This window comes from Ursus maritimus, unplaced genomic scaffold (genome assembly GCF_017311325.1).
Source record: "Ursus maritimus isolate PB19 unplaced genomic scaffold, ASM1731132v1 scaffold_27, whole genome shotgun sequence".
Classification (NCBI taxonomy): Eukaryota; Metazoa; Chordata; class Mammalia; order Carnivora; family Ursidae; genus Ursus; species Ursus maritimus.
In genome coordinates, this window is record NW_024425230.1 from 474,049 (window position 1) to 488,099 (window position 14,051).

Sequence of the window (14,051 nt, forward strand, 5' to 3'; positions counted from 1 at the left end):
TAGAAATGGTAATAATGGTGGTGCTTCCCCAGTGTGTGGGAGTGTTAGAATGTTTCAGGTTACATAAGAACAAATGGCTTATTTAACATTTTACTTTAGTTTAACATTTTTCTTTACTTAAGAGGCTCTTAAAAGCTTTATAAGTCAAAACACAGATAAATTTTATCTGTGCACAGATAAATAAGAACTTGGTTCAGAAGTTAATGTTTAAGTAGCAGAGTGTTCTCACCAAAGGACAAGAGATCTCTTAACATTATTATTGTGGTTCTTATTTCCTAAGATACTAAATGAAGTTTTTGACTTGATATAATTAAAAACAAAGAAACAAACTGTGGAAAATGTCAGACATATACAGAAGTAGAGAATATAGCGTAATGAACCTCCTTGTGCCCATTACCTGGCTTTAATAGTTGTCTACCCCTGGCCAAGGTTGTTTCATCCATGATTCCCTCCCTTGATTATTTTGAAGCTAATCCCTGATTGACATGATGTGTTAGTCCATTCATAAGTATCTTGGTTTGTCTTTCTCTGTAAAACATAAATAACTACAGTATAATTATCACGTGATTAGGTATAGTTTAAATTTTAACATTAGGTTTTTATTGGTGACCAAGATGTTTCAGCAATTTCTGTTGTGTCCTAGCTTTCAGTGCAAATGGAAAAGATGTCATCGTCGACTTTCCTCAGCAGTCTCACTGGACCGGGCTGTTGTCAGAAATGGAGTTGGTGCCTAGTGTTCATCCTGGGGTTACGTGAGTTAATTTTTATATTGCTAGATTTGTTTGGGAGGAATAGTTTTCTTTGGAATTAAACTTAATAAATTGCCTTAATTTAATAAATGACCTTATCTTTTTCTTAACAACCCAATGGTTATTTTAAAAATAGGTGTGATGGCTGTCAGATGTTTCCTATCAATGGATCTAGATTCAAATGCAGAAACTGTGATGACTTTGATTTTTGTGAAACATGTTTCAAGACCAGAAAACACAACACTAGACATACATTTGGCAGAATAAATGAACCAGGTATGGTAAAATGGTTATGCTCTTTTTCATTAAAATATTATTAATGAAATCATTATTGTGCACACATGTTAGTTTGCTCTTTAAAGTTCATGTTTATATGGTGAGCACTGCACAGTGTACACAGTAAAACAAGAAAGATGCACACACTTGAAAATTTGCTATCTTTTTTTTCAAGCAATGAGGGACTACGGGAATTAGAATAATGGTTTGTTTGCTTGTATTTCCATAAATAACATTAAAAGGTCTCAAGAAACTAATAAATGTTTTGTTGCATGGGGTGTGGAATTGGATAGATGTATGTCTTTATGTCTTTTATTATATCTTTTTTTTAATTGTGGCAGAATATGTACAACAAATTAAAATTTGCCATTTTAATCACTTTGAAGTGTACAATTCAGAGAATGTTGCACAACCATCACCACTATCTATTTCCAAAACTTTTTCACCACTCGAAACAGAAACTCTGTACCATTAAGCGATAATTCCCCATTCTCTCCTCCCCCAGTTCTTGGGAATCAGCTTCCAGTCTCCGGGAATTTGATGACACTAGGTACCACATGTAGGTGGAACCAAAATTTGCCTTTTGGTGTCTGGCTTATTTTACTTAGGATTATGTTTCCAGGGTTTATCCATGTTGTAGCATGTGTCAGAACTTCATTTCTTTTTATGGCTGAATAATATTTCATATATCCCACATATTGTTTATCTGTTCATCTATTAATGAACATTTGGATTGTTTCTACCTTTCAGCTATTATGAATAATGTTACTATGAACGTTGGTGTATAGATCTGTTTGAGTTCTTGTTTTTAAAATTGGGAGTAGAATTGCAGGGTCATATGGTAGTTCTTTGCGGAAACTCCGAAATGTTTTCCACAGTGGCTGTACCATTTTATATTCCCACCAGCATGTTCTCAGCAACATTTGTTATTTTTCATTTTTTTAAATTACAGCCATTCTAATGAGTGAGAAGTATTACCTTGTGATTTTCATTTCAGTTTACCTAATGACAAAGGACATTGAGCCTCTTTTCATGTCATTTTGGCCATTTGTATATCTTTTTGGAGGATATGTCTATTTAAGTCCTTTGCCCATTTTTAAACTTTTGATGTTGAGTTTTAGGAAGTCTGTAAGGGGCACCTGGGTGGCTCAGTTGGTTAAACAGCTGCCTTCGACTTAGGTCATGATCTCAGGGTGCTGGGATCGAGCCCCATATTGGGCTCCCTGCTCAGCGGGGAGTTTGCTTCTCCCTCTCCCTCTTCTGCTCCCCAGGCTTGTGCTCTCTCACTTGCATTGTCTCTTAAATGAATGAATAAAATCTTAAAAAAAAAAAAAAAAAAAGAAAGAAAAAAGAATTCTTTAAATATTCTGCACATTGAACCCTGTCAGGTGATTTGCAAATATTTCGTCCCATTCTTTGGGTTGTCTTCACTTTCCTGATGGGATTCAGTGATGCATAAGTTTTTAATTTTAATGAAGTTCATTTTACCTATTGTTTCTTTTGTTGCCTGTTGGTGTTGTATTCACTTGCGGTGTCCATTTCAGAGACCATTGCTAAATCCAAAGTCATGAAGATTAGCACCTGTTTTTCTTTCTAAAAAGTTAGTTTTAGCTCTTAAACTTAGGTTTTGATCCATTTTGAGTTAATTTTTGTACATGGTATAGTATTAAGAGTTCAATTTCATTCTTTTACATGTGTACATCCAGTTTCCCAACACTGCTTATTGAAAAGACTGTCCTTTCACCATTGAATGGTCTTGGCATCCTTTTTGAAAATCAACTGGCCATTGATGTGAAAGTTTATTTTTAGGCTCCCAGTTCTGTTCTGTTGGTCTGTTTGCCTGTCCTCATGCCAGTAGCAAACCATACATTGTGATTTTGTCAGCTTTGTAATAAGTTTTGATATTGCGAAGTGTGAATCCTCCAAATGTTTTCTTGTTTCTCAAGATTGATTTGACTATTTGGTATCCTTTGAAATTCAGTATAAATTTGGGGGTGGATTTTTCTACTTTGGTAAGCAGTAGTTTTATAGGAATTGCATTGAATTTGTACATTGATTTGGGCAGAATTGTCATTTTAATAATGTTGAGTTTTCCAGTCCATGATCAAAGGGATATCTTTTCCATTTACTTAGGACTTTCTTTCTGCAATTTTTCTTTCAGCAATGTTTTGTGATTTTTCAGTGTACAGGTCTTGTACCTTCTTGATTAAGTTTATTTCTAAGTATTTTTTATGCCATATTAAATGGAATTCTTAATTTCCCTTTTGGAATGTTTGTTGCTAGTATATAGAAATATACACTACACTTTCAACACATTTTGTGTGTTGAATTAATATCTAGCAGCTTGGCTGAATTTTATTTATTGTCTCCTACAATTTTTTTTGTGTGGTTTCTTTTGGGTTTTCTACATATAAGATCATGTTATCTCTGAACCAAGATGGTTTTACTTCTTCCTTTCTGATTTCAATACCTTATATTCCTTTTTCCTGCCTTAGCTAGTTCTTCCAGTACTAAGTTGAATAGAAGTAGAGAAGGTGGGCATCCTTGTCTTGCTCCTGAATTTAGGGGGAAAGATTTCAGTCTTTCACTTTTCTTTTTTTTAAAGATTTTATTTATTTATTCGACAGATAGAGACAGCCAGCGAGAGAGGGAACACAAGCAGGGGGAGTGGGAGAGGAAGAAGCAGGCTCATAGCGGAGGAGCCTGATGCGGTGCTTGATCCCATAACTCCGGGATCACGCCCTGAGCCGAAGGCAGACGCTTAACCGCTGTGCCACCCAGGCACCCCTCAGTCTTTCACTTTTGAGTATAATGTTAGCTGTGGGTTTTTCATAAATAGGCTTTCTCATGTTGAGGAAGTTCCTATCTAGTTCGAATTTGTATTATTCTCTTAGTGGGAAATTTGTAGAATCTAGAGTTATCTCCTTTTCAAGGCTAACTTAGAATAATTTCTTTTTTTTTCTTGATTGGCCTGCCATGGGCTTATCAGTTTAATTAGTCTTTTCAGAGAGACAAGTTTTGGCTTTTTTGCTATTTCTCATATCTTTATTCTTTCTTTTTTTTTCCTATGGAATTTAGGTTTAGGCTGATTCCCCCCCCCATCTTCTTGAGGTTAATGCTTATCTCATTTTCTCACTCTGTCTTTACTAATATATGAACTTAAAAAATTTTTAGGATTGTTTTTAAGCAAGACTTAAGCTGTATCCTGCAATACTGCTATATAGTGATAGCTCATTATTTATTTCTAATTCCCTGAGAGTTATTTTTTTGTATTCATTGGTTTAAAATTTTCAAACATATCAGCATTTTTACTGGTTTCTGCATTGCATTTAGAGTATGTATCCTGATTGACCTTTGACACTTTTTGAAACTTTTTTATGATCATAGAACTTAGTATATGATGGGATTTTATAAATGCTTTATGTGTGCCTAAAAAAATATCTCCTGTAGTTCTGTGACAAAGTTAGTGTTTGCTTAGTGTATCTTTATTTATTTACTATTTTTAAAGATTTATTTATTTTAGAGAGAGAGAGAGAAAGAAGATGGTGCATGTGAGGCGGGAGGGGCAGAGGGCGAATTAGAGAGAATCTTAAGCAGACTCCCTGCTGAGCACAGGGCCTGACACGGGGCTTGATTCCAGGACCCCGAGATCATGACCTGAGCCGAAATCAAGAGTTGGACACTTAAAACAACTGAGCTACCCACGCACCCCTTGGTGTATCTTTTTTTTTAGCCTTTTACCCTCAATCATTCTGTATTCCTGTATTTTTTTATATATTTCTTATAAGTTGTAAATAGTTTTTTTAAATTCCAGAATGCTAATGTTTGTCTTTTATAGGGATCATTTAGGTATTTAAGGCAATTGCTGATGTATTTTTATTTAAATTGACCACTTCTCAGTGTTTTTATTTGTCCCTCCTGTTCTCCGTTCCTCTTTCTACATTCTTTCTTTCTTTGGACTGATACATTTTTTATTATTTAACACCCCAGCCCCCCCTTGGCTTAGAAGTTACACACATTTTTAGTATATATTTAATCTCTGTAAGTAGTGTATATGTTACACACATTTTTAGTATTAGCAGTTACTCAGAATATTTAAACATCCATTTTTGACTTATCAAAATCTAATATTAATATATTTACTCCTAAGCAATGCAAGGACCTTAGATCCCTTTAGCTTTATTTAGCCTCATTCTGATTTAAATTATCATGTTTTTATTATGTCTTATAATTTTACGCATACACATTTTTAACCATACAAGACATAGTATTGCTATTGTATATAGCCAGTATTTATTTAGATTTTTTCACATACTTAATATTTCATTTTTTCATTTTTTCCTGTATCTTTCATTTTTTATCTATCATCGTTTTTCTCCTACCTGAAGAATAGTCCTTAATATTTTCCTTAATGCATCTCTGTGGTTATGAATTACATTTTTGTTTGTCTGAAAATGTCTTATTTCTTCTTCATTTTAGAAAAATATTTTTGGTAGGAATTTTCTTTGAAAATACTGTTCCGTTGTAATTCAGTTTATAATTCTGTTTAAGTCAGCTGTAAGTATAGTTATTGTTCCATTAAAGCTAATCAATTTTTGTATTTCCTCTTAGTCTGTTTTTGAGATACTTTTTTGTTTTTATCTTACACAAATTTTACATGTGCAGAGAAATGTGTTTCTTTTTATTTATCTTCCTTGGGGTTAGCAGGACTCTTTATTTTTGTTTCCTTTATTTTTCTAGCTTTCTTCAGCTATAATTGACATGTAACATTGTGTAACCTTAAGATATACAGTGTGATGATTTGGTACGTGTATATATTGCAAAATAATTACCACAGTGAGGTTAGTTGGTTAGTTAACAAATCCATCACCTCACATAATTACGCATGTGTGTGTGTGTGTGTGTGTGTGTGTGTGTGTGTTGGGTAGGTAAGAACATTTAAGATCTACAATCAGCAACTTTCAAAGCAGGGCTTTTTAAATCTGTGGCTTGATATCTTTTGTCAGTTCTGGAAATTTTTCAGTCAGTATTTCTTCAAATATTGTCTGTATCCTATTATCTCTTCTATTTTTGGGACTCCTCTTTCACCTGTGTCAGACCTTCTCTCTGTCCTCTAAGTCTTTCACCTTCTCATTTATGTTTTCTAAGCTATTGCTCAGTTTTTCATTCTAGATATTTTTTAGTAATTCCCTTTTCATCTGAGTCTGGTCTACAAGTAAACCTATTCATTGAATTCTTAATTTTAATTACTATATTCAACAGTTCTAATCTTTCTGTTTTTAAAAATAGTTTTCACTTCTCTGCTGAAATATTCAGTGTCTTATCTTTTCAAACATTGTTATCTTAAAACCTGTGTCTTATAACTCTAATATATGGACACTCTGTGGATCTCTTTCTGTTGTCTGTTATTTCTGGTAGATTTTTAAGTCATGTTTTCTAGTCTCATATGCCATTATGTACTGGATATTATATTTAAAAAATTATTTCTTGAATCCATTTGAGGCCTAAGATATTATTATTCTACAGAGATTGGAGGAGGGAAGGTTGTCTTCTAGGTAATTGGGAGTAAGTAACTACCTGGGTTTCTGGTTGGTTAAGTACCAGACTCAGATAGTTACTTGTAGACCAGACCCAGTCCAGTTTCATTGACTGAGATGATTTCATGCTAAGCTATAATCTGTAAAAACAAACAGCACTGCATCGTTAGCCCTTCCTCTTGGGATTTTTCCTGTTGGGATCCCAACCCAAAGCATGGAGTTTTTTATGACTATCCCCTTCTCTTCTGGTGGGTTCTGGACTCCAATTCCTGGTCTCCCTTCTCCCCTACCCAAGGCTTTCAAAAGTAGTTGGGTTTTTTTGTTTTTGGTTTTTTTTCTTCTTCTTTTTTGGGAGGCTTTCCTTACTGACAGTTGCCATCAGGGAAGAGGAGCCTTGGATACATGGCATTGCTCATCTGGACATCTCTGTTCATCTTAGCCTTCCCTAGATTCTGGTCTCGTAATTCTTTACCATCTTGCTATTTCTGATACTTTTAAGATTTATTCATCTTTAAACGTTTTGTATGCCTCTTCTAGTTGTCCTCAGTGGGAGGGCTAGATGAATTTCCAGATTTGTCATTCACGGAAGTAGAAACTCTTTACAGATTTGTTTTTGCTTTGCATTTGTAACACATTTTTTAAAAAAGATTCTATTTATTTATTTTAGAGAGAGAGAGAAAGGCTGCACGTGTGTGCGCAAGTGAAGGCAGGAAGGAGAGGGAGAAAGAGAATCCCAAGCAGATTCCATGCTGAGCATGGGGCTCGCTCCCATGACTCTGAGATCATGACCTGAACAGAAACTAAGAATCAGATGCTCAACAGACTGAGCCACCCAGGCACCCTGTAATGGCATTTTTAATAAGAATGTTTTTGTTAGAACTGTTACTGAATTCTCCACCTCCCTCACCTCAGCTTCTGTGTACCCTTCCATCTGGAAATACATCACTCTGTTGTTACTTGAGAGTCAAGTAGAATAAATCATAACATTATATGAACTTCATTTCATAAATTGGTATAAAATACATTGGGCTTTTTGAAGCTGTTTTAGGTATTTATTAGTTCCATTTATTTATTTGAGAGCGAGCGAGCCAGCCCAGGACGGGATGGGGTGGGGTGGGGTGGGAGGAGGGTCAGAAGGAGAGGGAGAGAGGAAATCTTAAGCAGGCTTCACACCCAGCATGGAGCCTGATGTGGGACTTGGTCTCAAGACCCTGAGATCATAACCTGAGCAGAAATTAAGATTCAGATACTTAACCAACTGAGCCACCCAGGCATTCCTATTAGTTTCTTTTAATTTGAAAACTTATTTTCTTGAAACAAGAAGCTCATCACTATGTAGTATTCTTTATTTCTTGGTTGGAAAGGTTTTGTACTACAGGTATTAACACTGTCCCACCACTATTAAATAGGACAGTCTGCAATCTTTTGTGGCCGTTCTGGAAAACAGCTAAAGCGTTGTCACAGCAGTCAACCCGGAATGCTCCTGGACAGCTGGTCCCGGATGGTAAAGAGCCTAAACGTGTCATCCTCCGTGAACCAGGCTTCTCGTCTTATTGATGGCAGTGAGCCCTGCTGGCAGTCATCTGGTTCACAAGGAAAGGTAGTGTGCCATGGGGACACTTCCAGAAATGCTTTTATTTAGATGGCTTTACCTTTTAAGCTTCAAAATGAACTTTGAAAAACCTACTAAGTTATACCAGGATGGTACCTGTCAGTACTGATTTTATATTTTAGTTCATAATTATTTTTATTTTTAAAGCTACTGAGTAATATACCCTCCAATTTTTATTGTCAGAGATTTTAAATGATGTATGTAATAGATTTTATCTAACTGACCAATTGATAGAAGGTGTAATAGGGTGCTGTTATTTTTGTTATTCTCCCACATAAAATGCATGAGTTCAGATTCTGCTTCTGCTGAGCAGTTTTTCTAATATATCTGAACAAATAGGTGTTGCTCTTTGGAATGTTATCGTAATTGCACTGAAGTGTGGGTACCCATCATCTGAACTCATGGTCAGACTTGGAGAGAGGGGCTATTTTTCCATCTTGACTCTAGTATTTTCTATAGCCCACTCCTTGATGGGTATAAAGGGACCACCCTAGGTCAGGAGTCTATAAACACATCATTTCTGAGGTTTAGAGTGAGATTTTCTTTTAATAAACAAGTTAGTAGTAGAGTAGAATACTCCTCTCTCTCAGGCCATATCATATATTTGGAAAATCTCATGTAGATTCAAGCTTAGTGACACTATTTTAATAGCTAAAATATGGCTGAATTTTATTAACTGAGAATACATTTCTTTTTTTAAAGCATTGGATTCGTTTGGAGATTTTCCCGGATGTTCTTGTTCATAGATTAAAAATGATAGTTGATCCTGCTGACAGTAGCTACATGCCTTCCCTGGTGGTGGTGTCAGGTAATTGAATTAGTTTACTCAGTATCTTCTCTCATATGATTAAAATTCCTTTGTCTGATTCCTTTATCCCCCTTCTTCCCCCTAGGCGGAAATTCCCTAAATAATCTAATAGAACTAAAGACAATCAATATTAACCCCACTGACACCACAGTGTCCCTTCTGAATGACTGCACAGAGGTAAGTGGAGATGACTTTTTTTGACTGTCTCTATATTGACATTGAGCCGCTTTTTTGCCCTGTATTAAGTTATTGTATTTTAAAATTTTACAGGTATACAACTTGAATTTGCTATTTATCAGATCAGCTTGAAAAAGAAACAAAATAAGTTTCATTCTCACTATCTTAAGTAAGAAGTGAGGGTAAAGCTCCTAGCAAAAGTTGTTAGTAGGCAGTTCAGATTGCTTTTTATATCCAACACAGGATTATTTTCTTTATGTATCTATTAATGTGTGATGGTTTTTTTCTAACTGCACATGTGACACTGAAATTGCTTTTTTGTTTTCATACCTGTTGGCATCAAGTGGTGAGCTGTTGATTTGTTTTGGTGGGTTATAAGGTAATTTTCAAAATGAATACAAGTTTATTATAAATCTTGAAAATGTTATCTGAGAGAATCAATGAAGGTTCTTTTATGTAGTACCTCTATATTACAGAGCAGTGAGACTGTCTCTCAGATCTTCCCATAAATCTTTCTACACAGATATCAACACTATTTTAATAAATTAAATATACTTGATACTACCTATGCTATAGTCTCATGAGGACTTATTTAATTGGAACAATGATAGTGGATAAAGATATTAAATAGTTGACTTTTATTCATCTAAAGTTTTTTTTATAAGTGAGTTTATTTTTAAATTATTAAATGTAGTTCACCATTCATTTATTATTATTATTATTATTATTATTATTATTATTATTATTATTAGTCTGCCCACATAAGGGCAGATAAATTCAAGGTGGTGCCAGTGTGTTAAAGAAGCTGATATATAGTCATTAGGTTAATTTGTTCGTGGATGAAAGGTTTGTAACTTGTGTCCAGTCTATGGGAATGTACCAGCTCCTTTTCCCAGATCCAAGAATTGATGATCTGGCCTTATTTCTAATCTTCAATAACACCATTCATTCCTAAATGTCATTGAACTGTTTTGTGATGTACCAATTAATACCAGTGGTGTTAATAAATGAATAAACTGGTAAATTATTAAAATGAAAGATAATATTGAGTTTTTCTGAAAAAAGATATTGAATTTTAGTGCATTTTATTGTTAACTCATTGCTAGGCAACTGAAAGCAGCTTGTCTAATGTCTTAATTATACTCTTGAATATTTTATACTTTAAGTCAATAACTAGAGTTAATTAAATCAGTAACTAGCTGAGATTATTATTCATAAAAGCTGTATTAATTAGTCCAATAAATTTTCAATTCAGAACAATTTATTATAATATTTGGTTAGTATAGAATAGTATACATGATGCGTGTGAGAAATATGAAGCATTGTGAGTAATTGGAAAACTCATGACCCACTCTCTATCACTCCAACCAATTTAAGAACTAGAATATTGGCATTCTTGGGAAGCCAGTGGACATTCTAGCATTGTCTGTCCTATAAAAATGGCTCATTATGGTAATTTTCTAACATAACCAAAAATAGGAAGTATACTGACTCCGCCGCAAACCTTTGACCCATCTTCAACAGCTATCAACAATTTTGTCAGTTGTGTTTCATTGTCTCCTTCCATACGTCCCCCATTTTTTTTTAATTCCTAGAACGTTTAAAAGCAAGTCTGAGATATGACCTTGTACTTCAATATTAATCTGTAAGAAGGACTTAAAAAATGTAACCACAATGCCATTACCACACCTAACGATTATTCTTTAATATCATACAATATCCAGCCAGCGTTTACATTTTCCCAGTTATCCCATAAATATCTTTTTGTAGTTGATACATGTGCCTGCACTTTGTACTTCATTTAAGTCTTAATTCTCTTGGGTTTTCCTTGCTAAAGAAGGAAACTGGGTCATCTTTTCCTGTAGAATTTTTCATTTTTAAAATTTGTCTTTTTCATCCCGGTGGTTTTCTTCCACCTGTGCTTCCTGTGAGATCACAGGTAGTAGATCTTGAGGTTTGATCAGGTCCAGTTGAGGCAGTAAGAAGTCACTGGAAGTATGTGTGCTTCCTGCTGCATCACTCTGTTCACAGGAAATGCAGGAATAGAGGAATACTGTAAATGCCAAATACCGATGTGGGGCATCCTGCAGGACAAAACACCAACTTAAACAGAACCAACAGCTCACCAAAGGCATAGCAGGGAAAGGTTGCATCCTATTCGTATCCTGGTTTGAACAAGACAACAATAGAAAAATGTTTGAGATGATCACAAAAGTTAATCACTGGTAGCATATTAGATGATATAAGGAATTATTGTTTTAGCTATGATAATAGTAATGTGGATATATTTTTTTAAATGCCTGTACTTCAGTGAAACATACTGAAGTTTTGAAACAACATGCTGCCTGGAATTTTCTTAATATAATCCATATATGAACAAAATTGCTCATACGTTGATAATTTGGAACTAGGTGATAGTGTTGCAGGGCTCTTTGTATGATTTTCTCTAATTTGTATATATTCAAATATTTTTATTAGTTTTAAAAATTATGAAGGCTCTGAACTACCTGACATTTAATCTCTTTCCTGATACATCTTGATTCAAGAAAGCTTTTTTTTTTTTTCTTTTTTTCCTTGAGAGAGAGAGAGAAAGAGAGAGCCCATGTGAATGTGCATGCAAGTGGGGAGGTATGCAGGGGCAGGAAGGGGAGAGAATCTTATGCAGGCTCCATACCCAGTGCAGAGCCCAATGCGGGACTCAGTCTCAGGATCCTGAGATCATGACCTGAGCTGAAATCAAGAGTCAAATGCTTAAAGGACTGAGCCACTCAGGCGCCCCTCAAGAAAGCTTTAAGACAGAAAAGTTTGCAGTCATTCAGTAAAGCTATCATACTGTTTCATTTTAGTAAGAAAATCAGTGTGTCCATGCCTTGGACAGACATACTTCATGATTAATGACTTCTTTTAATTCGTACTTAATCGTGACTGTATTAATTTTGCCTAACTTGCTTGCTATTTCCAGAACTTAAGTAAAAGAGCTCTAACTTTGCACACATTTCATGTCTTAAATATGCTGTTCTCCAGTTTAAATATCTCATGTATTTGATTCTAAAAAGTCTATAGTTTACTGTTTTTGTGTCTAGTATCACAGGTATATTGAAATTGCTATAAAGCAGTGCAGGAGCTCAGGAATTGATTGTAAAATCCATGGTCTTATCCTGCTGGGACGGATCCGTGCAGAGGAGGAAGATTTGGCTGCAGTTCCTTTCTTAGCCTCAGATAATGAAGAGGAAGAAGACGAAAAAGGCAACAGTGGGAGGTGAGAGCCATTTGTTATTGGTGGTGCTCATTTCAAAATTCTTACTTTTAAAAGTAAATATTTAATTAATGTGTATTTCATAATGAGTAGTTTTATGCACTCAGGAATGTTTGGTAAATTTTAGTTGTTTTCAAAAATTTAACTTAATTTTAGGAGAATGCTTAATGTAGAAACACATTATATTTAGATAAATACCATTAAAAAGAGGAAATAAAAATGTTTAATTTTTGATTAATTTAAAAAAATTTTTTTAAATTTTTAATTAATATTTAATTTCTGAAATATCACAGCTAGTATTTTGGTATATATCCTTGTAGTTTTCTTTTTGTCTGGCCCTAATTGTGTTTTTCTATGAAATGATATGATATGGTATATATTTTATAGTCTTCTTTGTTAAATATTTTATAAACTTTTAAATTAAAATTTATTATGATAAAATATATATAACATAAAATGTATGCTCTTAACTATTCTTAAATGTCTAATTCTGTGGCATTAAGTACATTCACATTATTGTGCAATTGTGAGCAACATTCATCTCCAAAATATCCATATCATTAGTCTTTTGTCATGTAATTTTATTGAGCACAGTATTTCATCTTACGACTATGTTCTCGTTTACTTACTCAATTCGATATTTTGCAAGAGTACTATAGTGATGACTATTACCATATTTATTCCTTCACCATCCATCTGTTGAACACCTGTTGTGGGCTAAAAACCCTGTTCTCCGTCCTTTGAATGCTGTGGTGAATATGCACAACAAAATAAAATAAGACAAACTCAGACACGTCGGAGTGGCTTTACGACTGTGGAAAGTGCATGAAGGAGAAGTGCACAGTCCTTTGAGAATCTACAAAAGAGTATTGATTTGTCAGGAGGACAAAGGAAAACTCTCTCTAAAGGCATACTTTCAGGAAAACTCAAGAGTTTTCAAAGCCAGATGGTCAGGAAAAGGTGTTTTTGGCAGGGCAATAGCACATACCAAGAATGAAGAAAGATACCTGCCAGGTTTCTGCACATTTGTTTTTTTATTTTAAGATGTTTATGGAGGACTGGTGTGTGCAAGGGGTTGTTCTGAGCCTTGTTCATGTCCCAGCAGAAAACAATGTAGATAATCACTTTCCTCGGAGTTGTATTTTCCTAGATATAAATTGCTAAAAGTAAATTGCTAAGTCAGAGGATATGCAAAATCAATTTATGTGTGTTACTGTTGTCCTACTGGTGTAGCTTGGTCCTTGCAGATACATGAAGGAGACAGGTACCATGCTAGCTGAGTTCTTCTGACCACTGCCTTTCGCACTAAGTGCTTTCTAGAGTATGATGTAAGTAGTCTTTCTTTGAGAAACAGGAGCTCTGCCTCTCACTGCTATTAAAGCACATTCTCTTAGTCATGAATGGTTGGCAACTGTGATAATAAATCAGGTTAATCAGGTTATTCTAGGGTTCTGTGATCTTGGGTTTGGATTCTGTCCTGTTTTATTTTGGAAACTTTGCACTGAAACTGAAAAGAAAATAGTAGATATAATGTTACTTCATCTAGAATATATGTTGTACTGTATGTTATGATTCAAATCGATGGTATCTATATACATTAAGGAAGGAAAATACCATTTCACTTAAATCAATCATT

At 34.6% G+C, this 14,051-nt stretch overlaps 1 protein-coding gene across 1 annotated transcript in view; it reads left to right on the forward strand.

Moving 5' to 3' along the window:
• The window catches only part of HERC2 (HECT and RLD domain containing E3 ubiquitin protein ligase 2), a 247,387-nt gene that overhangs the window by 144,168 nt on the left and 89,168 nt on the right, over positions 1-14,051 (forward strand). The window contains exons 51-56 of the mRNA XM_040642652.1: positions 644-752; positions 886-1,025; positions 7,972-8,162; positions 8,877-8,982; positions 9,068-9,159; positions 12,243-12,418. Of these exons, the coding sequence (XP_040498586.1) occupies positions 644-752; positions 886-1,025; positions 7,972-8,162; positions 8,877-8,982; positions 9,068-9,159; positions 12,243-12,418 (814 nt within the window). The remainder of the gene's footprint in view (positions 1-643; positions 753-885; positions 1,026-7,971; positions 8,163-8,876; positions 8,983-9,067; positions 9,160-12,242; positions 12,419-14,051) is intronic.